At 37.5% G+C, this 23,122-nt stretch overlaps 1 protein-coding gene across 4 annotated transcripts in view; it reads left to right on the top strand.

The window, feature by feature from the left end:
- The window catches only part of HDAC1 (histone deacetylase 1), a 318,028-nt gene that overhangs the window by 111,123 nt on the left and 183,783 nt on the right, over positions 1-23,122 (top strand). For all 4 annotated transcript variants that reach the window (XM_090378886.1, XM_090378885.1, XM_090378887.1 and 1 more), the window contains 2 exons: positions 792-866; positions 17,975-18,113. In XM_090378886.1, coding sequence (XP_090235012.1) covers positions 792-866; positions 17,975-18,113 — 214 coding nt within the window. The remainder of the gene's footprint in view (positions 1-791; positions 867-17,974; positions 18,114-23,122) is intronic.

Genomic DNA, 23,122 nt, shown 5'->3' on the forward strand with positions numbered 1-23,122 from the left:
AAAGGGAAAAGATTTGACACCACTGTTGTGATTCAAGAAATTGCACTGAATTTTTTTAGACCTTGAAAAAAAATAAGACTTCCAGGAATGCATCCATAGTGGAATTAACCTATTATTCCCAAAAATGAAATGGCTGCTCTAAAGGATTTTGCTTATTATACTTGCAGACCTTGAAAAAAATAATTCCAGGAATGCTTCTGCAAGTAGAAAATTTTCTGGATTTGTTATTTAGGCCCAAGAGTACACTTTGAAACAGTTAGCCTGGAGTAGCTTGTAAGTACTCTTCTTTGTTATTTCTGTCTTTACTTCACAAACCATTCATTTGTACCTTGTATTTCTTGCTTTGTATTAAGAATATGGAAATTTTTGCTATTCTCTTTTTCCCATGCTACATGAAGGATTATTAGATCACTGAGAACAGAACGTTTTGTCTGCTCTTGTAGTTTACAGAGTGTGAATTCAATGATTTCACTTGTGTGAAGTCATGGAACACGTTATACATATATTTTACAAGTGTTCAGGGCATGTCACATATCAGTTTACTGAAAAAACATGGTACAGTTTGTCTTGCAGGCAGTTCCATGCCTGTATTACTTTATTAAAATAAAATATAATAAAGTTTATTTATAGTCATTAAATTGTTCGAACTGATTTTTGTGATTGGTTCTTATATTATTGTACCTTTTTTGGTAAATTGACCTATCACCTTCCCTCGATTTCGGTTATAAATTATGATAGTGTTTTGTAAGATTGAAACAGAATAGAATAATAAAAATTTTCCTGTCTTTTAGTTAACGTTGGAGAAGATTGTCCCGTGTTTGATGGATTGTATGAATTTTGTCAGTTGTCTACCGGAGGTTCTGTTGGTAAGTTTATTTTCATATGAAATTGTAACGCAATTGAAATTTAATCTGCATATCTTATGTTGATGAAATTTCAAAATATTGTAATAATGATACTGAAATAGTGGCATGAAATAAATCATATGCACTGTAACTACAGTCGTTCTCGTATAGCACGATAGTTGTGTTCCTAGAAACCCTCGTGCAATACCAGAAAATTAATGGAGGCACTGGTTAAAGAAGCACTGCAGGATCATCTAGACAAGACTTCAGTTATAGCTCAGACACAGCATGGTTTTGTTAAGGGGAAGTCTTGCCTGACCAATTTGATTGGATACTATGATGCAGTTACAAAAGAACTGGATGCAGGGAATAACTTTGATATTATATACTTGGATCTTCGAAAGGCTTTTGATACTGTTGTACATGGAAGACTGCTGCACAAATTGGAGCAGTGTGGCATTGGAGGCAAATTGCTGCTATGGATAAAGGGGTGGTTGAGTGGGAGAAGACAGAGTGGTAATCAATGGACACTGCTCATCGTGGACTAATGTTATTAGTGGAGTCCCTCAGGGTTCAGTATTGGGTCCATTTTTGTTTTCTGTATTTATAAATGATATTGATGATGGTATATCAAGCTTAATTTCCAAGTTTGCAGACGATACGAAGGTTGGCAGGGTTGTCAAGGACACTACTGACACTATGCTACTGCAACAGGATCTGGATAGGTTGAGCAGATGGGCTGAGAGGTGGCAAATGAAGTTTAACATTTACAAATGTAAAGTATATGGGAAACAGCAACCCCAGCAACTCTGTGGTACTACACTGACAGTGGTAGAGAATGAAAGGGACCTGGGGGTGGTTGTGCAGGCAGATATGAAGTTTTCTGAGCAGTGCAGACGGGCTGCAAGAGTAGCTCATGGTGTATTGTTGATGATATATAGGAATTTTTCTAGCAGGGATAAGGAGGTGATTATTCCCTTGTATAAGGCAATGGTCAGGCCACACCTAGAGTACTGTATACAGGTCTGGAGGCCTCATTTCAAGACGGATGTAGAGATGCTGGAAAGAGTACAGAGAAGGGCAACAAGATTCGTGAATGGAACAAAGGGGTGCTCTTACGAAGTAAGGCTTAAGTTTTGCAAATTACAGTGTCTGGAGACTAGGCACCAGCGAGGTGATCTGATAGAGGTGTATAAAGCCTTGAATGGTTTGAGCATGCTCAATGCCGATGGGATTCTTCCTCTTGCTCAGAACCTGAGAGGGCATAAATTCAGATTAAGGAACGACAAATGTAAGATAGATGTGCGGAAATTTGCCTTTAGCCAGCGGGTGGTTGGTTGGTGGAACAGACTTCCATCCCTTGTCGTGGAAGTTGATAGCCTAAATAAGTTTGAGGCTCAGCTGGACAGGTATTTCAAATGAACAGAGGGGTGAAATGGAAGTGGTTATTTTTTTATTTATTTTTTTATTTATTTTATTTCATTCTTTTTTTTTTTTGGCTGATGCTGCATAAGCTTGCTTTCTTGCATCAAATGCCTCTACTAATGCTAATGCAAAATCGTGCAAAATAAACAACAGGCCCTATGGGAAAAATAGAGTTAGGTGCTGACTACCCAAGATTGAACACACATTTATAACCAAAACATTACCAAACACAATAAATAATCATAATAAAATACGTATTTTATTACGACTATTGCATAATAAAATATTGCTAATGCTTTTGCTTCTATCGTAAGCAAACTTGTTTTTTTTTTTTTTTTGATTTTCTGTCCAAACAGATGACAGCCGTTTCATCTCTTCCAATTCCTTGTGTCTTAATCTAATGGATTTTAATTACACTTTGAGCTGTTCCTTCTGTGAAAGTTGTTTATTTTCTCTACATTCTTTGTAATTCTCGGCGTTGTCTCATTTAGGCTTGTAGCACGTGCAATATCACATGGTCTTTCATTTCGCTCGAAGCATTTCACAATTTCATATTTTTTCTCTATCAACAGAGGCGGACTGGCCATAAGTCTTACCAGGGAAATCCCGGTGGGCCGGAGGCCGGTGTGATTTTGGCCATAAACGCTAGTATGAGGCCACTTCAAATTTTCCCGGGTAAGAATTTTTGACCCAGTTCGCCTCTGTTTATCGATATTGCTTTTCTTTTTTTCTCTGAATTTGTAGTGTCTTCACCAGTACGCTTCCTTTCCACACCTTTTAAGTATTTTACTCATTTTTAGGGAATAAAGCACAATTACAAAATGAGGAGGCATGCTTGATACACAAACAAAGCTGCGTGCGTGTAGAAACTGAATAAACAACACCATAAAAACAGAGGCACACTATGAACACCTCACTAGCTCACATTTTACTAAAGCACATTTCTGGGGGTTACTACCATAAAACAATAAAAACAATTTCCAGTTGCATTCCTGCTAGTGGAATCTGTTATAAACTTGTAGTAAACTCGATCTAATTGCATTTGAGATAATACCAATAGCTGGAATTGTGTGGGTTTTTATGTTATTATGGTGAAATGTGTTTCCCCTTCACTGATATAAAAAACATAAATACATTTTCAAAATCTTCTCTTCATTCCTATCGTGTTGCAGTCATTTGGGGTGATTCCACGTTTGACTGCCATTTTTTGTAAACACAAAGGCAGATTGTGCATAAGCGAATTCGGTTCGTGTTATATACAATATCGTTCCCCCTATTTATAAATCGTGTACGATCGGATTCGTGTAGTGTAAATATGTGTTATACAAGGACTGACTGTATAAATTATTGAGTATTTAATCTTGGAATTTGTATAAGTATGGTATTAGTAGTGGCAAAATGATGTATGGAAGCACAGGTTAAGAATCAGTCAAAAAAAACCGAACAACAATACATTTTCTTATTCCTTCTCATAACTTTTTCCAAGCTTTTTAATTTCTTCAAACTACTCACTTCCCCAAACCCAGGTGAAAGTTTCTTCCAACATTTAGTTACCATCTAAACCTGTAGGGGCGGTATTCCTTATGTGGCCTAAACATTGCAGTTATAACAGTTGGATAATCACTTCTTTGTCCCTATATGTACACTTTTCATATATAATTGACAGAATGCCAGTATCTTATAGCAGTTTTTAGGCATTTTAGCATGTATGCATAAGTGCTTGTTCTCTTCATCATGTTCATCCATCTGTGTGTCTGTCCATCTGGCCACCTGCAACTTGACTCCCACTGGATTGATTTTCATGAAATTTCATATTTGGTTGATATAGAAAGATTTGTTGTGCCACCCCAAATTTCATTAAAATTGGGAAAATAAAAATCCAGCAATTAGTTTTCATTTTTCCATACAATTTGTATGGGAAACAATGAGAACCTTGTGGCTTGGTGTGTTGTCGTGCAAGAGGAACCAACTGCCATATTCTCCATACTGAGGCCTCACATGACGAATTTTTTGCAACAAACATTTCAAAACTTCCAGTTGGTAGACAGCAGTAACACATTGGGCATGAGCATGGTTTTGAGTTTTGACCTTTCTTGACAAACTTTTTTGGCTTTGGGAGAGTTTGCCAACTTCCACTGTGCACTTTGTTGCTTTGTTATACTGAAAATACCATGCCTCATAACCTGTAACAATCGAATTCAGGAAGTTGTGTTTACTTTCTGCAGCCTTAACGAGTTTTCTGAAGTATTCAGCTCACACCTGTCATTGACAGTGTGTTAATGAATGTGGAACAAAATGTGTGCACAAACTTTTGTTTTCTTCAAATCCTGGGTTATTTGTCAAATGGTTTCCTTATTAACCTATAGATCTTCCGAAATCATTCAGAGCATTGCACATCATTGGTCATTGGTAACGATTTCTCACACCTGTTCAATCAACTTTAGCATTCAAACTGTTTTTGCTGGATGTGGATGTTTGTCATCTTCCAGTGAATTTCTCATAAACGTTTCCATAAACATTTATGGAAACATTTATGCCACTCAAACTCGCATGCCCGAGGCAGACAATTTTCTTCATATACTTGCTTCATCATTTGAAACATTTATGTGATACTTTTGCCCAATCAAACACAAAATTTGATGTTTGCTCTTTATTCTATTGTCCCACAACACAGACACAGGAGAGATGTGCAGTTCAGTTTGCACTTCGTGCTGAAATTGCAGCAATTTCCACTGACTGTGGTGCTCGAGGAACAATCACTCTTTCATTCCATGTTTACTTCTAGTAGATGGCAGCACTGGCACTTGTCGCATAGTATGTCTCATTTTCCAATTGCCACACTGTGTGTGTGTGTGTGTGTGTGTGTGTGTGTGTGTGTGTGTGTGTGTGTGTGTGTGTGTGTGTGTGTGTGTGTGTGTGTAAATAATAGTTAATAATAATAAAAATTATGCAAGAGATATCACAAGAATAAATAATTTTCTTTTTCCTCCTAAATTTATATCTCTTATATATATATATATATCATATTTATATATTATGGGAAGAAAGACTTGAAAAAAAATTAGTTTCTGCCACCAGAAATTTGAACTAATGCCGCTGCACATATGTAAAAGTTGTCATTTGCTACAAGACGCCCTGCTTACGCAAATGACATCCTGTTAGATAAAAGCAGAAAGGCCAACTCCATCGTCAATAACCATTATGGCTCTTACAAAAAAGGAAAGTACTCTTTTAGTAAAACTGATCTACCAGAATAATAGTAACGCTAATGCAGCACTACATGAATATCACCAACTTAAAGGTTTGCGTAAAGGACCTTTGATGTTAGCGGGGCTTCGAAAACTAATATATATATATATATATATTTCATATATATATTTGTGTTTTTGTATGGGGTGCTCCTAGAACAGAAGTTCATCTTTGCGTCGTTGCTCTATTCAGTTTTTACAGACTGTCAAGGTAAGGGAAGTGTGTATCGTGTAAAAAAAAAACATATATATATATATATATATTTTTTTTTTTTTTTTTTCAATCCACATAGGAATATCCCATGATGGATGAAGATAGATGAAAAGGAAGGCGAGAAAGAGAGAGAAAAAAAAAAAAAAATTTTTTTTTTTCATCCTGCACGTGAGAAAGTGATAGGAAAGAAAAACTGTGTTTGTGAGTTTATGTGTGTGTTCTGTAGCGTTATGTTGTTTTGGCCTCTTGGCTACCTGGAAGCAGCGATCACCTGGACAACTTCCTCCAGGTACTCGTCCCTAGCAGAAGGAGGACAAGGCCTCCCCTACTATCTGCATGCCCTCCTCCCTGGGGAATGAGTTCCCAGGGAGGAAAGAAAAACTTGTATAAGATGAAGAGAGTTAAGGAGTAAAGCGGAGAAGGACTATCCCGGCCCAGGGAAGTCTCAATCCAGGATGGATTGCTAGAACAACAACGCAAACATACAAAAAAAAAAAAAAAAATAGTAATAATAATAAAAAAAATAAACACATAGTGTGAGAAAGGAGCTTTCCTGGGCTGGGGAGCCCCAGCCCAAGTCAGAACGTGAAAAAAAAAAAAAAAAAGTTTAAATCCCACAACCTGGTCAAGGAAAGGAATAGAGCATCGGCCAGGATGTCAGCAAGCAGAAGGATGGGAAAAGAGAAAAAGAAAAGAAAGAAAGAGGGATTTTTTTTTTATTATTTATTTTTTTATTATTAATTATCTCACATGGGATGGATAGAAAAAGGCTAGCAGGAGAGTGCTAGGGCTACTAGTGCTGGCAGATCAGGAGAAGATGAGAGAGAGAGAAAGAGAGAAAAAAAAAAGCCAAGCGGCTATTAGTTATTGATTTGCAGAAGCTGCTAGGATGATCCTCCTATGCTTGAATACCTTTGCCGCAAAGTGCTGTAGTGCACCTAAGTTTCTTTGGGATTGTACCAGGAGTTCGACTTGGTCAGGAGAAAATCCCGAAATTGCTGCCTGTAGTTGTTGTGTATGGTCCTTGTAGGTAGTACATTCAAAGAGTAGATGTGCCCAACTCTCGACAGACCCACAGAAACAGAGATCGGTATTTAGTAGACCTAGTTCGTGGAGTTTCTGGTTGAGGGATCCATGTCCAGTGATCAGAAAGGAGGTTTCCATGCTGATTGAGAGCCATTTGTTGACCGCTTTGCTGGTTGTGAATGTGACATCCGATATAAATGTTCTCGTAACAACACCTTTTGTGGTACCATCTTGTCGTGTTTTCGTGTCCCATCTTGTCTGCCATAAATTGATTAGCTTGTTATAGCAACGAGCTCTTTCCTGTTTGGTATCACTGTCCAGGTTGAGTTCAGTATCCAGTATTTCAGTTCGGATTCTTTTCTTCAGGTGGTAGGCAAGTCCTCTATAGATGAGGAATAGATCCAGGGGGATGTTTCCAGCTTTGCAAGTAATATCTGGAAACATCCATGGGGATGTTTCCAGATATTACTTGCAAAGCTGCAGTTGACACAGTTCTACAAGTGCGATGGATAGCAAGAATAATGCTTCTCTGGATGGAGTTAAGCTTCTGTTTGATTTTGCAATTGGTCACTCGGTGAAACCATGCTCCTGCAGCATAGGTGGTGATAGGTAAGAAAACAGCTTTATACAGAATCTCCAGAAGCGACCCCCAGTCGCTTCTGGAGATTCTGATAATTGAGGCAGAGAATTTTCTGATTTTGGCATATATATGTTGCAAGTGTAGTAAGAAGGATAGCTGGTGATCAATAACGACCCCAAGGACCCTGGTTTGTATCACCTGGGGGAGCCGTATTCTGTCTATCTTGACCTGAGGGGGCTGCCGAAGATCCAGTTTAGTTTTAAAAATTATATTTGTTTTGTGAAGATTGATGTACAGTTTGTTAGTCTTAGCCCAGTTGGTAAGGTTAGTTAGTACTAAGTCAGCAGTATCTTCCAGAGCAAGTCTTGAGTGTCCGGAGACAACAGTGGTAAGGTCATCAGCAAATGCTGATGCGTTCAAATGATCTGCTCAGCCAATCTTGTAAAACTACATTTCAGATCAGTGGTCCTAGGACAGATCCTTGGGGGCAGCCCTGAAAGACATCTGGTGATGTGCCGATGCTTTGTTTTCATCATAACTGACCTTTCAGAAAAGTAGTTTTCTGGTTAGCCAGTAGAGTTGTGAGGAGCAGTTGGCTGATCGGAGACGTTCCAGTGCACTCTCTCTCCCACCAAACTTTGACTTTGACTCCCAGCAAGTTCATACTTTGACTTAGATGTTTCTAGATGAAGAACCAGATCGAAGAGGGCACCTTCGCAGGAGTAGCCAGGCATGAAACCGTATTGTGCTGGGGAAATAAGATCCTGTGATCGGAATAAGTTGACAATCCTCAGGGCCATGAGGCATTCCAGGATTTTGCTTAGGTTGGCCATAAGTGCAATTGGCCTAAGGGATCTTGGCTCCATTGGTGGCTTGTTTGGTTTAGGTATAAAGTGGAGGAGCACTTCCTTCCAGTACTTTGGAAATTTTGACTCCAGGAGACATTTGTTAAACAGGAGTAGCAGTAGGTTGGGTTTTAATTTATAAAATCTTTGTATAAACATATACTTAATGAAGTTGGGGCCCGGACATTTTTTTGGATTAATTTTCATCGTAGCTGTGTCAAGTTCTTGTGGGGTAAAAGGGTTAGTTGGATGCTATATAGTTAGCATTGTTTCTTCTGATTGTCGTGTGTTCTGGCATATCTGGTGATATGTCATCTGGGAGAAAAAGCTTATCTAGTATCTCTTTGACCGAGTCTTCCCAGTTGGTGGTTTCCCTCATAGCAGTGGTAACCCATCCAAAGATTTCTGGGACAAAGTTTCTCTTTTGCGAGCAGCAGTAGCCTTGGTGTATTCATTCTTCTTTGTTAGGTAGGCAGCGTGAAGATGTTCGACATCAGGGGAGGCCAGTCTAGATGGCATTGGTATTCCTTCCTGGCACTGTGGGTGTCTTTCCTGAGTTTTAGTTCAGCTGTCCACCAGGCACAGGGTCTTAGCACAATAGTCTTTTTTCCTAGCAGATTTGTATGCTGCTTTTGATAAAGAATTCTGAATCTTATTACCTAGTTCAACTGCTGAGATGCCCTCCAGGCCCTGGATGTTTGAATCAGGGAAGTCATTCTGGATGGTATCATCAAAAGCGGTCCAGTGAACTGTTTTTGTGGAGAACCTAACAAAGTCAGGGTCCGGTTCATGGATGTTGAGTCTTTCAAGTTCAGGCAGAGGTTGAATAGGATCACTCTATGGTCACTGAGTGTCCAGTCTGGAATGACAGTCCATTCGCTGACTGCTGTCCTAAGATCCTTGGTCGAGACTGTAATGTCATTGTTGGACTGACCTGATGAGCTGCAGAAGGTTGTTAGTTGGCTGGGCTGATTGTGGATAGTAAGATTCCTAGACAGGATCAAGGCTTCCAGAAGTCCTCGAGGGTCCGAAGCCGGGGAGTGCCAGAGTGGGGATTTTGCATTAACATCTGAGGTGATGATGATAGCTTTAGAGCCAAGAAGGTCCAATGCATGCTCAATATAGTGGACTGACTCTTCAATATCCATAGATGGTGGGCAGTATAGAGATATTAGATAGAATGAGTGTGAGTAGAATGTTATCTGAATACAGGTTGCAAATTTTGTGCATAATTCATGGATCACCAATACATCAAGGTTTCTATTAAGCACCATAATACAGGATTTTGTGTCCTTTGTGGTAGAGTGGATGACTTTTGCATGTATGGAGTATCCCATAATCTTATCACTGTTGGACATCGGAGTTATGGAGGCATAGGGCTCTTGGATGGAGATTATATCTATTGCATGTTCTTCTGCTGTCCTTCTAATTTCATCAGCAACTGCCCGAGACCGGTGACCATTTATTTGCATTATTCTAAGTTTTGTAAAGGGATTCTTGTTCCTAGAGTTTGTTGAGGCTGAATATATTGGGAGTGGTTGTGGTGGCCTATTATCGTCTGTAGGAGGGTTAGAACAGGTTCATCCCTCAGCGGTCCTTAGTCTCGCCAGGTTGAGGGCTCTTTGATATTCTGGGCAGGCTGCATCTCTGACCAAGTGGCCATGTTCTTTCTTTCTCCTTTTGCAATTAGCACAGCAAGGACTTTCATCCTTGCTGTGCTAATTGCAAAAGGAGAAAGAAAGCACAGCACAGCAAGGACTTTCATCCTTGTGTGGGCATTCAGCAAGCACATGTCCACTGCGGGCACAGTGTCCACATGTAGGAGAGGAGTGGGTGCAATGCTGTGCTGTATGCCCAAAGCCAAGACACAAGAAACACTATGTTAGCACTGTAAAGAGTCTGAATCGGTGAGCACTACAGCCCAGTAAGATTCTGTCATGGGACATGATGTACTTGAAGAGCCTGGGGGACACTAATGACGCAGATGAGCGAGGCTTCATAGAGAACCTGAACACCATTTCTTGTTTAATCTCTTCAAAAGAATGTCAAACTTGTCAAGGTTTTTGTTAAACAAGTCCTCCAGTAGTGCGGTGCCTCCGTAGCCATGTGGGAAGGAGCAGCAGTGCGTAGCACACGCTTCTTGATTAGACTGGGGTTCGAGCCCGTCACCACCAAATACAGAGGATGCGGAAAGGTTAGGGAATGACCACCGCATATCCCGGAGCAATATGGCCTTAGTTGCTAATGCTCCTAAAAACCAAATAACAAACAAACCTCCAGTAGTTCTGTATCAGTGATGGTATTCGGCACATCATAAACAAGGACTGAAGGATCAGTGCATTTAGGCAGGTTGCTGGACAGGCCAGCTGCCTGTAGTGCAGGTACCGTGGAGATTGAGGTCAGATCTTCCTTGGTGGTGGCTTCCAGGAGGACTCCTCGGTTGCGAATGACACATAGCGATTTAAAGTCTTTCTTTAGGGTGGATTGGACCAAATTTTTGACCTCCTCGCTTGTCTTAAGTGGGGAGCCTTCAGATGCACTCAGCATGAGGATATGCTGGTCCTTTTTAGTGGCTTGTGTCTGCTGGAGGACTGCTTGTGGTTGCTGACTGATGGGGGATGGATGTGCTGACCCCACGACAGAAGCATACGATTTTGATGGAAGTCCACTTTGTTTCTCCTTGATCATCTTGACAGGCTCTGAGCCCTCACTTGAGGTCAAGGGTAGCTTGAAGATGGTTCCAAGGACATGCTCTAGGATAGTGATATGGGAGGAAAGTTCCTCGTTAAGTCTTGAGCTTAGCATTTTCAATAAGCAGGCATGTGGCTATTGTCTATTGTCAACTTAGAGTCCCACATCTCCATTCAGTAGATGTGGGACTCTAAGTTGTCCCACATCTCCTGAATGGAGTTAGCAGCAGATCTGGTTAATCTGTTTGTTTCCTGGTTCAGAAAGTTTGCCAGGCCCTTATTCAGCATGGAGATGATCTGGTGGAGTGAGGCTGCATCATTGGAGTCCAGCCCAGGAACTGAAGCAGTATCAGGAATAGCAAGTCTACTAGAAGCTGGAAGGCCCAAAGCAATCAGTTGATCCAGGGCAGAGGGAAGAAGAGGAGCTCCAGATGCTGTAGCAGAAGTTGCTGGAGCAGAAGATGGAGTGAGAATGTGAGTAACTGGTGAAGCCAGGATCGTATGTGAGGACTCAACTTGGGAGGCCATTCCTGTTTCAGCTAGTGATGAATTTGTGGCCATAGTGGCAGTTGGAGCTGTCAGAGTTAGAGTGCTCTGATTGGGGGTCTGAGGGCTGCTTGGGTGGGGAAACTGGATAGAGGGCTTGAAGATGGGGGACAAGGGCTGCTGAGGCAAGAGATTCCAAGATGGAGGCAGCAACAGGGGGTTGAAATGCTAATGTTCGAAAACTAATGAAGAAATTTGAAGCGGCTGGGGAGTTAGATGTAATTCCAGGCAGGGGACGACCATGTATCGGAATGAAGGTAGTGGATGAAGTGGCGGTTGCAGTGATCAGAATGCAAAACACTACTAGTCAGTAGTGCCAGAGGTGTGCAAGAGAGTTGAAACTTCCTTGGTCTACTGTACGTAAGGTGCTTTGAATAATTTTATTCTGGTTCCCGAACGTGATTCATGTAGTGCAAGCACTAAAGTCCTGTGATCAGCAACAATGAATAGACTTTGCTCTATGATTTCTGGCTCATATGGAACCTTACGATACATGGGCTTGAATGATCTTGTGGTATGATTATTAGCATATGCTGCTAATTACTGTCATTAAGGTCTTGAAAAATTTGGCAGATGGGCTTAAGTAGTGTCAACTGAAGTTCAACATCGATAAATGCAAGATATTTCATATGGGTAGTATTAAAGCCAACCCCAGATTAACGTACCAACTGTGTAGTACTACACTCAGGGTAGTGGAGAAAGAAAAAAACTTGGAGGTAATTGTGCAATCAATTATAAAGTTCTCTGAGCAGGACAGCTTATGAGGTTTTGTCAGTGTTATATGGGAATTTTCCAGTAGGGATAAGGAGGTGATTATCCCTTTGTATATGGCAGTGGTAAGATAAATGTAAGGCGGTGGTTGGGCTGCATTTTGAAACTTGCATTCAGGTCTGGGAGCCTCTTTTGTTGAAGGTTGTGTATCTGTTGGAATGGGTGCAGAGAAGAGTATCAAGATTAGTGAGAGGACCAAAAGGGTGCTGTTACTACTAAGGGTTTCAGTTGTATAAATTGCAGTACCTGGAGATGAGGCACCTCCTAGGAAAACTGATTGAGTTGTTTAAGGCTTTGAATGGATTGATTAAGCTCACTGCTGATGGAATCCTTCCTCTTGTTCAGACTACATGTAGTCTTGTCACTACCTCGAACAAGCGTTACTTGTTCAAGGTAGTGCAATACATGGTAACTCATTGTGAAGGATGAGCACAACATGAGATATAGTTGAAATGATGTCCTTTACACTACTATCGTAGTTTTTCCTTTAAGAGTTGTCTATGGTGTGTTTTACACCTATATTATATAGTTATCATATGTTAAATGATATAGAGGTATATACTGTAGAGATATGATATCCTACTGGTTTTGGAGAATATAAAATGATCATCATATACCAAAACTATCATATGAGCTGTTCAGAGGTAAAGCGGTATAAGTCACTTTCTTTTAATTTCATAGGAGAAGGAGTTTTGCATTTCAGCTTATGAAAAATGAAACTTTTATTAAAAAACTCAAATAAGGATGGTTTTATATTAAAAATATAATACATTTTTAGTTTACATAAATGTTTTATTAATTTTTTAGCCAGAAACAGGTATAAATACATAAAAACTTGACTTTCAGTCTTTTTAAACCATGTTAAAAAAAAGTTAAAAGTTAAACCATGAAGAATGTTCATTTCCTCTCATCCTCTTCTTCTTCTGCTTCATCATCATCTGGTATTGCTTCATCTTGTCTTGCGCCAGCAGTAGCGTCATTAAAAGGTAAAGTGCAGCCATTATCAACCCACTTCAGGATGGAAGCCTCCTCAACAATTCATGCTGAGGAAATGGACCATAATCTGCCACGCTGGTCCAGTGCGGGTTGGCAGATCGACCATATTCAGCAGTCAGGGGCCTGAACCCCAGTCTACTCAAAGGGCGTGTGCTACTGCACTCCCGCTCCTGACTACTCGGCTACGGAGTTGCGGAAAACACTGTGGTGGATTGGGATGTACCGAAGTAGACTCAGCATATCCTGTTTCTTTGCAACTGATACAGGAATTGGTTCCATGTATAATATTGACTGTTCCACTTCTCCCAAGCTTCTCTCACTTTTTGGGGGTCTATCTCTATGATATGAAAGAGATGATTCAATGTTGATAGTATTGAATCCTTCAATTTCATTTTAAGTTTCTTTATACTGGGTAACATAAGGAGTGTTTTTTGTATGCCTGTTCCATTGAAATTTTAACCAGTTGACGTTGTTTTGGGTGCTAATTTTCTTTTTGACTGTATGGTTTAATAATGGCTCAGTGGATAGAAAATCTGTTCTATCCATTTTATGTACATGAAATGGATGTTTCTTCTTGGCACCTTTTATTGTTTCATACCAATCTGCTGCAGTGAAAATCATCTTGGACTTTGAGGATTCAATAATAACAAAATTGCGATCATTTGGCAAAAAAGAATGACCACTTACCATAAATAGGTGGTCTAGAGTCTTGATGGAGTTATCTGTACTGTGTAGTAGCTTCAGAAGGCTAAGTGTCAGTTTCCAGTTCTGATTTTGTCCTGTGCAGAGTCACTAAACATGATGCAGTGATCTTTTCCATTGCCAAATTGTTTGATGTGCTTCACAAGACAAGCTGCAATTTCTGGACTTCCTTTTTTGCCTTCGTGCCCTTTCAAGATCAAATGTAAAAGCTAAGATATTGTTATCATTCTTGCAATCATCGGTAGCCTTCTTCAACATTTTATGTGCTTTGTCTGCTTTGCATAAATGCAATTCATGTTGTGCTTGAAGTTGCCTTTTTTCTTCTCCATTTTCAGATGCATCAATCTTTATTTTCATGGCATCACACATTTGACACGTATCCTTCTTAGGAGCAATAAAAGATAAATTAAACTCATAGCTGAAGATATGCCTATAAATATGTTCTTTTACTGCTACTTGTTGCCTGTCTTTACACTCCAAAACAAACAGTTCGTACATTTTTTTATGTTTAAGTCTGCACTCAAATATTTTCTATTTGGGTTGTTGTGTCTAGTGTAGTGGCTAACATAAGTTGGAAATTTTCAGATGTGTTCTCTAACTGTTTCTTTCATGGCTTCTGAAATTTTATTAGAAGGTGGTCCTTTGCTCCCTAAATCTTCACGGCGCCTCCGTAGCCAGGTGGGCAGGAGCAGCAGTGCGTAGCGCATGCTTCTTGATTAGACCGGGGTTCGAGCCCGTCACCACCAAATACGGAGGATGCGGAAAGGTCAGGAATGACCACCGGATATCCCCGGAGGAATATGGCCATATTTGCTAATGCTCCTAAAAACCAAATAACAATAACCTAAATCTTCACTAGGTTCTTACCTTCTTCCTCTTTTTTAACAAATGGGCCAAACGTCCATAGGATATTTGAAATGTGTCTAAGAAGAATGACTTACAAACTTCTATGGTCTTGTTTTTAATATTCAAATTATATTTGTAAGAAACTTGCTTAGGCCCCTTCTCTCCGGATCTAGGACGATGACTTCTAACTTGCATTCGCTTGACTAGTCCACTTAAGTAAGCGTTCTGTCTAGAATAATCGCCAGTCCTCCAAAAGTTATTAAAACTTAGTTGCCTATCATCAAACATTATTTTTTTGGAGGCATTTTTGTTGACAACCACAGCCTTTGTTGGTAAAAACCTTGTCTTTCACAGTTCTGTTATTTCTGGTGACATACTCTTCACCCATATTTCTCTTCTTTTTTCTTTCTGTAGATTTATGACTCTCAGGATATCTTCTACATTTCTTTGTTTTTTTCAATTGTGGAGTACCACTGTCAAGGCTTTCTTTATCATTGTCTACATGTGAAAACAAACAAAAACTTTATAAATTTCATGTAATGTCAACTTCATGTAGTTATAGTTTTCAGGATACTAATTCCGACCAGCAAACATGTTTTTATAGGTTATGAAATTAAAAAAGTCTTAAGCTTATTATAATGTACTTACTTCTACATGTAATATTTCTTCTTCACCAGCCATAATTCTTCAAGAAATGTCAATAAAAGATATTCAAGCAAAGTTTGTTTACGGAACACAATCTGTAATAACACACGTGTCTTGACAGCTAACACTGTCTTAACACCACTGTACCTCTGACGATGCTCTGTGATTCTGATCAGGCTCTTTGACAAGTGCTGCTGTTGCCGCCACATGGTCAATATAAAAGTTAGACTTATACCACTTTGCCTGTCAACACATTTCATCTAGTAGTATCAGAATATGGTATAAGTCAAAAATCTATTTTTCTAGACTTATGCCACTTTACCTTTGAACAGCTCATATAATGATTCATTAATTTTTTGTGAGTTGGGAGGAGCTATAAGCTTGGTTAAGAAGCACTTTAGTCTAATCCAGTACAATCAGTTGAAGTTGGTGGCCAGTGCTTTGTTGAGTAGGTTTCACATGGAATAGATACTAGCAAGACAAAAATGAGCAGGAGTTTGTTATGGTAGGAGTGGCAAAATGATTATGGAAAGCAAGCTTATATAGCTTGACCAAAAAAAAAAAAAAAATTACACACTTCATCAATCCATATTATTTTCTTATTGGAAGCCTTATTGTTCTAATGAACTGGCTGAAGGCCAAATTTTTTTTTTTTTTAAATGAAAACCTCAAACACAAGAGGTTTTAATTAGAACCTCTAGTACCTAGTACCATGCATGGGTTGAATCTTGAGAAGATGAAAGAAGATATTTGTTGACATTAGACTTGAACTTTTGTAGATTGAAATTTTCAGGAAATACGTACGTGCGAAGGAAGGTTGTTCCAGAAAATGTAAGTTGAATGAATAAATGAGGAAGAAGAGAAATTGGTTCGTTAGTTTGTAGTTGGACAGTAAAAGTACGTTGGCTGGTTGTGGCACATGTTTGGACTGCTTTGAAAGAGAGAGTGGGAATTACAGAAGCCAGTTCAGAAGAAGTATGGAAGTATCTATAGAAAAGGCATGCAACAGAAACAGAACATCTGTGAGACAAAGTGGAGAGACACTGTTAGAGGCAAGTCATTAATTAACCAAATTGCCCTCTTTTGAATGGAAACTAGAAGCCTGAGAGAGGTTTTAGGGGCACCGCCCCAGATGTGGGAACAATATTCTCTGGTAGTGCAGATTTGCAATTTGTACAGAGTGAACAGCTTTTTGGAAGGATTGTAACTGAGAGCAAAAGAGAAAACCCAGTTTTTTAGATGCAGAGGAAGCAATATTTGTAATTTGCTTATGTCAAGAGAGATTAGAAGTCAGGTAATCCCCAACAGAGATATATGATCTTGCCTAGAAATTGGAGTGTTATCAAAGATAAGCATAGGAGTAGAAAATCCTTTTTTTGCGAGATATAGGACAAGACTGAGTTTTAGAAGAATTGATGTCAACTACGTTATCTTTGGCCATCTGGAGATCAGCATTTAAGGAATTGGTATTGGATATTCGAGAAGTTGAAGCTGTTTGAGCAAGGTTTCTCAAACTGGAACGAGGAATGCAATGCACTCTTATCAACAAACCTATGGATAGGATTTCCAGTCAATGGAAGAAGGTCATTAATATATAAGAGAAAAATACCTGCAGAAATAACTGAACCTTGGGGAACCAGCATTAGTGGAGAAGTTAGAAGACAGAGAACCATCTACCATCACTTGCAGTGAGTGGTTTTTTTTGATGGCTTTCAGAGAGAAAACTGGATACCCAATTACAAAAAACAGCTGGCAAACCATAAGATGGAAGCTTTAAAATTAGAAGACCTTTATGCCAAACATGATCAAAATAGATGGATATTCTTGATCTGATTATCAGCAGTGATTATTTGTGCAATTAAGAATTTGGAGATAAAATAACCACTAGATGGCAGTGATCAAATACTTAGAATCTTATTAAAACGCTTCTCCATCTTTTTCCATCAGTTCTGATGCGAGGTTTGTACCTGAAAACTTAAGTAGTCAAGATTGAAAGAGAAATAGTAAGCCAGAATATAACCAGTGGAGCAGCACTGACGGAATCTATACCGATGGTCGTTGATCAGATGGAAGGTTTCTAGATAGTTTAAGAGTTGGTGGTTAATTGATTTCTCCATTACTGTAGAAAGAGTAGAAGTAATTGCAATGGGGCAATAATTGGATGGGAGGGATTTGTCACCCTAATTTTATTTAATTAACCGTTTGATGAGCATGCAAATTTTCTTCTCACTGACAGGTGTCCTTTGGGATCAGGTATGTCATTTTATAACCTTAAAATCAGCATGAAAAAAATATAAAATATAGCATGAGATAAAGTTGAAATACACTACTATCGTAGTTTTTCCTTTAAGAGTTGTCTATGGTGTATTTTACACCTATTTTATATATTTTAAAAATGCATAAAATTTTTTTTCTAATACTGTTAATATTGGTATGCGGTGGCTTGAATGGATTTAAATATCACTGTCAACAGTTTTTTTTTTTTTTAAATATGCATCAATATATGTAAAGGTTTTTTATTTTCATTTGTTGTATGAATTAATTAAGGCATTGAATTTGTGCCATTAACTGATTTTTCTTTTTTTCTTCTACTAGCTGGTGCTGTAAAGTTAAATAAACAAGCTGCTGATATTGCAGTAAACTGGGCAGGTGGCCTTCATCATGCCAAGAAGTCTGAAGCCTCTGGATTTTGCTATGTAAATGATATTGTTCTAGCCATATTGGAGTTATTAAAGTAAGATATACTTCATGCTTAAATGTTATAACATTCTGAGTGAAAATTTTTTATCTGACAGTTTCTTTCTGTTTTTTTATATAGTACCTGGAAATTTAATATGATTAAAAAATGCAATTAAGTACACAAATTCAGTTTTGAGGTTTAAAAATTGGTCCCTGGATTTCCAGGTTGATGCATATAAGCATCAAATAAATAATGTGCTGTTACACATATAAGCGTTCTAAAAGCACCATGTGCCATAAGTAAAGGTTCTTAAGCTGTCAATATATGAATGGTGTAAAAGTAAAGGCACACGAATTTAACTATTTAATTCTGTTGGCACACTATTTGAACTCTGGGTTATTAGCAGCAACACTTTGTTTTTGTTTATAGATCGATACACATTTTTATTAGTTTTTTTGCTTGTGCTGTAGTTAGTTTATTAACATATAATAAACCTTTGATAAAATTGATTTTTGCTCTGATTTACAGCTCAGCCCAAAAGTAAATGTTTGCTTTTAGTTATGAATTCCAGAGTTTTACTTTTCAACCATTATTTGTGAATTTTCTGAAAACTGTTATTTTCCCTATTCCAAAAATTGCAGTACATTGGGTGCACTCCGTCAAATACAGGTGAAAGTAAACATGTTAATGAATATGGAGAGAGACAACAAATCAGTTCTAAAGAATGGAATATAAAATTTTACAAAAATCTATCTATTGGTAGTCAAGCAATTGCATTCAGATAGACATCCAAAAAGATTATATTTTTATTGGTCTGGTTTTAATGAAATTTGCCATTGCTTGAAAAGGCTTTTTAAAAGAGCTAGATATAAAATTTTATGAAATTCCATTCACTGGTAGTACAGTTATTATGTGTAGATTGACAAAGAAGTGCTTATATTCTAACATTTTTAAAAACATTATTCACTTCATGAAAATACAAAAATCGAGATGCATTTTTGTTAGAAAATTCCTCAGTGCATGCATGGTATGTTATATATATAAACACAGGTAGTTCCCGACTTTATGAGTTAATTTGTTCCTAGCGTGTGCTCCTAAAGCGAAAACTCATAAAGCGGGAATTTATTTCCCATAGACATAATGTTAAAAATAAGGGTTATGTTATCAACAGTGAAATTAGTTTGTTTAAACAATGATTGATTTATCCAAAGGAATGAAAATGTAGCATGTAAAATCAAGCAAATTATAATAATAAAGAAATTATTTATGACTTACAAAAGTTAAAGAATGTTTATTCTTCATCAACTAAATGCACATTCTTTGATCACTCATTATTGACTTGGCACTTGTTGGTTTGTTGCACAAGGAGTCGTCTTCTTCAGAAATGCTTCAAGAGGTGTTTGGTTCCAAGGTAATCCTCTTTTCTTTATAAATTTCAATAGCATGCAAAAGCATTTTTTAAAACGGAATGCACAAATTGCAACTAACACTACTTGCGCTGAGTAATAAGTTTACGAAGTTTAAAAAAAAAAAAAAAGGGAATGAAGATTCTCAAAATTTATTTATGTTTTTTATACGATTGAAGATTTCAGTAAAAGGGAAACACATTTCACCATAATAATGTAAAAACTACACAATTCCAGCTATCGGTAATTTTGCAATTGCACTAACATGGAATTTACTACCTGTTTATAATTGCTTGCAGTGACAGAAAAGCCCAATAAATCAGAAAGTGCAAATTGTTTTTATTGTTTTATGGTCATGACCTCCAGAAATGTGCTTTAGAAAAATATCACAAAGCCGTTTTTGGTTCTTATAACGGAACATATGATAACAATGAAAGTGTAGTGCATTAACGATGGATTGGTAACTAATATAATTTACACTATAAAAACGACCTTTCAGAGAGTTATCTAGAGAAAATTTCAACTTCCGAGGTCTTGAAACGAATTACCAAAAAACAATGTGTTACTGGTTTCACATTACGATATTTTCACGATACGATGATGTCTCTGGAACAGAGTAATATCGAAAAGTGGGATGCACTGTATTGTATAGCTGCGTGTATGGTTTGAAATGCAGTATTTATGAATGTTTTGCATTCATTTTTTGCAATTAATGTTCATATTTTCGATTTTGTTGATACTTGAAAAAAAAACTTGTAAACCCGGGAACTTGTAAAGTAGGAACTGCTTGTATTTATATATGGTGATGTATCTGTGTTACTTCAGATACATCACCATACAACATGTGTGTCTTCAGAAATGAAGACACGCATGTTGCTATTTTCTTGCAATTCTGGCCATTGACACCTGATGAGAGGTCAGTTTTGTAAGTTATGTGGCGACATCCTTATTTTGTAATTATTTTATTAAATTTGTCATTATTTATATCTTGTTATACACATATATATATTTTTTGTTACCTTCTATCCCCCTTCTATCACACTCTATCTCCCTCATTTTTTTTCCCACTTTATATAAATCTCTATTTGTATATAATTTTAAAGAAGGAAACTGCTAAATAGTAACTATAGGGTAAAAGTATCAGAAAAGATCATTGCCATTGAGAAAAGTCGATCATTACGTCTGCTGTGAATGTAAACATGTTTATTTTAAGCCTGAAAGCTGGAATAAATTTTTTAGACAAAAGCTGAATGTCCAGGTCAAGTGCAGCTGTTCTAAGAAGAAAATTATTGAAATTATTATATTTTTTTATACAAATATAGACAGCATTTACTACCAGTTATCATGGGGGTACCATCCATAGCATCTACCGTTCAGTATATTCAATTCTGTTAGTCTATGACAAAATGCCATCTAGTGTGTTCTGTTTATAATTTGGTACTATAAATTTGTCTATATTTGTAAATGCAATCGAAGCACTTTGTAACAATCATGAGGGAAATAAGAAAAGCAGTTTTATATCAAAAGGTCAGTATATAGATAGTTCACAAAATCAGCAGAACAAAGAACAGTGTAAATATTTAATGTAGTTTTACTACATAGTGTAATCTAATACAGAATGTTTACTATAGTACTAAACAAGAAAATTACAATTGTACATTTTGCATTGATTGTATGTAGTAAGGTTAATTTGTAAATTATGTACGTACAGTATTTGTGATGTGTACGTATTTACATATATATCAAAGCCTAAGCATAGAGGAATTTCCTTCATATTTGATAATAATTGGAAAATATGATGTTTCAGTGACACAATTTTTTAAAATAGAATTATAAAAACTTATGAGTTTTTTTTAGGTTGCACTTGAAAAATACAATGTAAAGCTTTAATCCTTGATGCAACTTTTTGCGGAACTGCAGTATAGTCATACTGAGAATGAACACAAGGTCACTACCAGATACTGTCTGTTTCAGAAGTAAAGGGGCTGATTAGATGATTATGGCACTTTGATTTTTAGATTAATTTTAATTTAATTTAAAGTGATCATATAAATGCATATATTGGCCGAGTGCAAGTGGTTTTTACGGCAAAAGAAAACTCAACACACTATTAGGTAAGAGGTTGTAATGTTTTGGCTGGTTTGTGTGTATTAATGACGTGTAATCTTGCATAACCATCCATAGCATCCACCGTTCAGTATATTCCTGTTCCTCACACAGTACTTTGTCCCTGTTCCTCACTTAAAAAGTGCAGCAGTTTATAGTTTCAATTATTTGCTTAGTTTTTTTGTGTTTTATTACTACTTTCGACATCCATTCCTTTCTTAGGTTCTTATTGTTCCTATTATTCTATTGCTGCTGGTAATTTCTATGCCCAGATGTTTAAATGTCATTACTTGGTCTGTAATTTTTTTCTTCTAATTCCAATTTAACTCTTACAGGGTCCTTAGAAACTTTAGTGATTTTGTTTTATTTACTGAGATTTTCGGTAAATAAAACTATATCACATTACATTATGATAAAAGGTACTTAAATGACATTGAAAACGTTTTAAATTTTTTTAGTGAAAATGATCCTGATTTAGGAAGAAGTGTTGTTGTTAAGCGATCAGTGTTAAATGCAATAACTCCGTATAGGCAATTGTTAAATGAAAGAGAAAAAAAGCATAAACAATCAACTTTAGACTCATATTTTAAAATGTGATTTCACTTTTTGTATGTAAGTTGACTGTTATTTAATAAAACTTTTCTTTGTTCAAAAAAAGCTTTTCATTTTCTTTACGTAGGAACTTATCCCTATTCTGGCCATAGTATTTTTACCTCTGAAAAAGTGGTTTTCATTGGGTAATGACACACCTCGGAATACACATTAAAATTTACCGTAAAAGTGCATTTTTTCAAAAGTGCATTTCATGCATTTTTTAATGAAGAAGGTTTAACGTGGGATTCCTGTGTGGGAATTAACAGTGATGGTGTGCTCCCTCAGCGTTGGGTCAGCATTCAGGCTTTATAGCTCATGCAAACCAACACAACCCCAAAATTCTGTCTACACACTATGATTCATCACCAAGCTCTGGCCATCAAACGTCTTGTTTCTGAACTAGAGGAAGTCATGAAAAACGTCATTACCATAGTTAAATTAATCAACGCAGGCGCTTTAACTCTTCTTCTCTCTTTCTGCGCTCCTCCCTGATCTCGCCTTTGTCTCTAACTGCTCCACTGACTTGCCGACTAGCTGTTCAACTGCAAAAAGCCAACTCCCATCTGCCCCTTTTTGGGGGTTTTGCCGCTAGGTGGCCGGTAGTACGAGTTGATAGTAAATTGTGCTCCCTAAAGTGATTTAAATTTAGTGATTAAATCTAGTTTGTTACTTGATCTGATGGATATCATCGTGTAGTGGACGCCAAAAGCTTTTCAACCATACGGGTTATGGAGGTACCGGACTTATAGCAGATAAGTAACTTTAAATTTTAATTTGTATATGACAAGAGACTCTTCAGAACCTTGTGTTCCGAAACTGATTCATTACATAAGAACCTTGTTTTCTATGTGGAGACTTGTTGGCTCTCAAGAAGGAATGTTCAGAATCTCTTTTGGCAGCTGAGGACTGAAATTGAGATGTTTTTGGTTGAAAAGAAACATGCTCTCGTTGAAAGAA

Source organism: Mastigoproctus giganteus, chromosome 8 (assembly GCF_048544385.1).
Source record: "Mastigoproctus giganteus isolate SK-2022 chromosome 8, ASM4854438v1, whole genome shotgun sequence".
In the NCBI taxonomy this organism is placed as follows: domain Eukaryota; kingdom Metazoa; phylum Arthropoda; class Arachnida; order Uropygi; family Thelyphonidae; genus Mastigoproctus; species Mastigoproctus giganteus.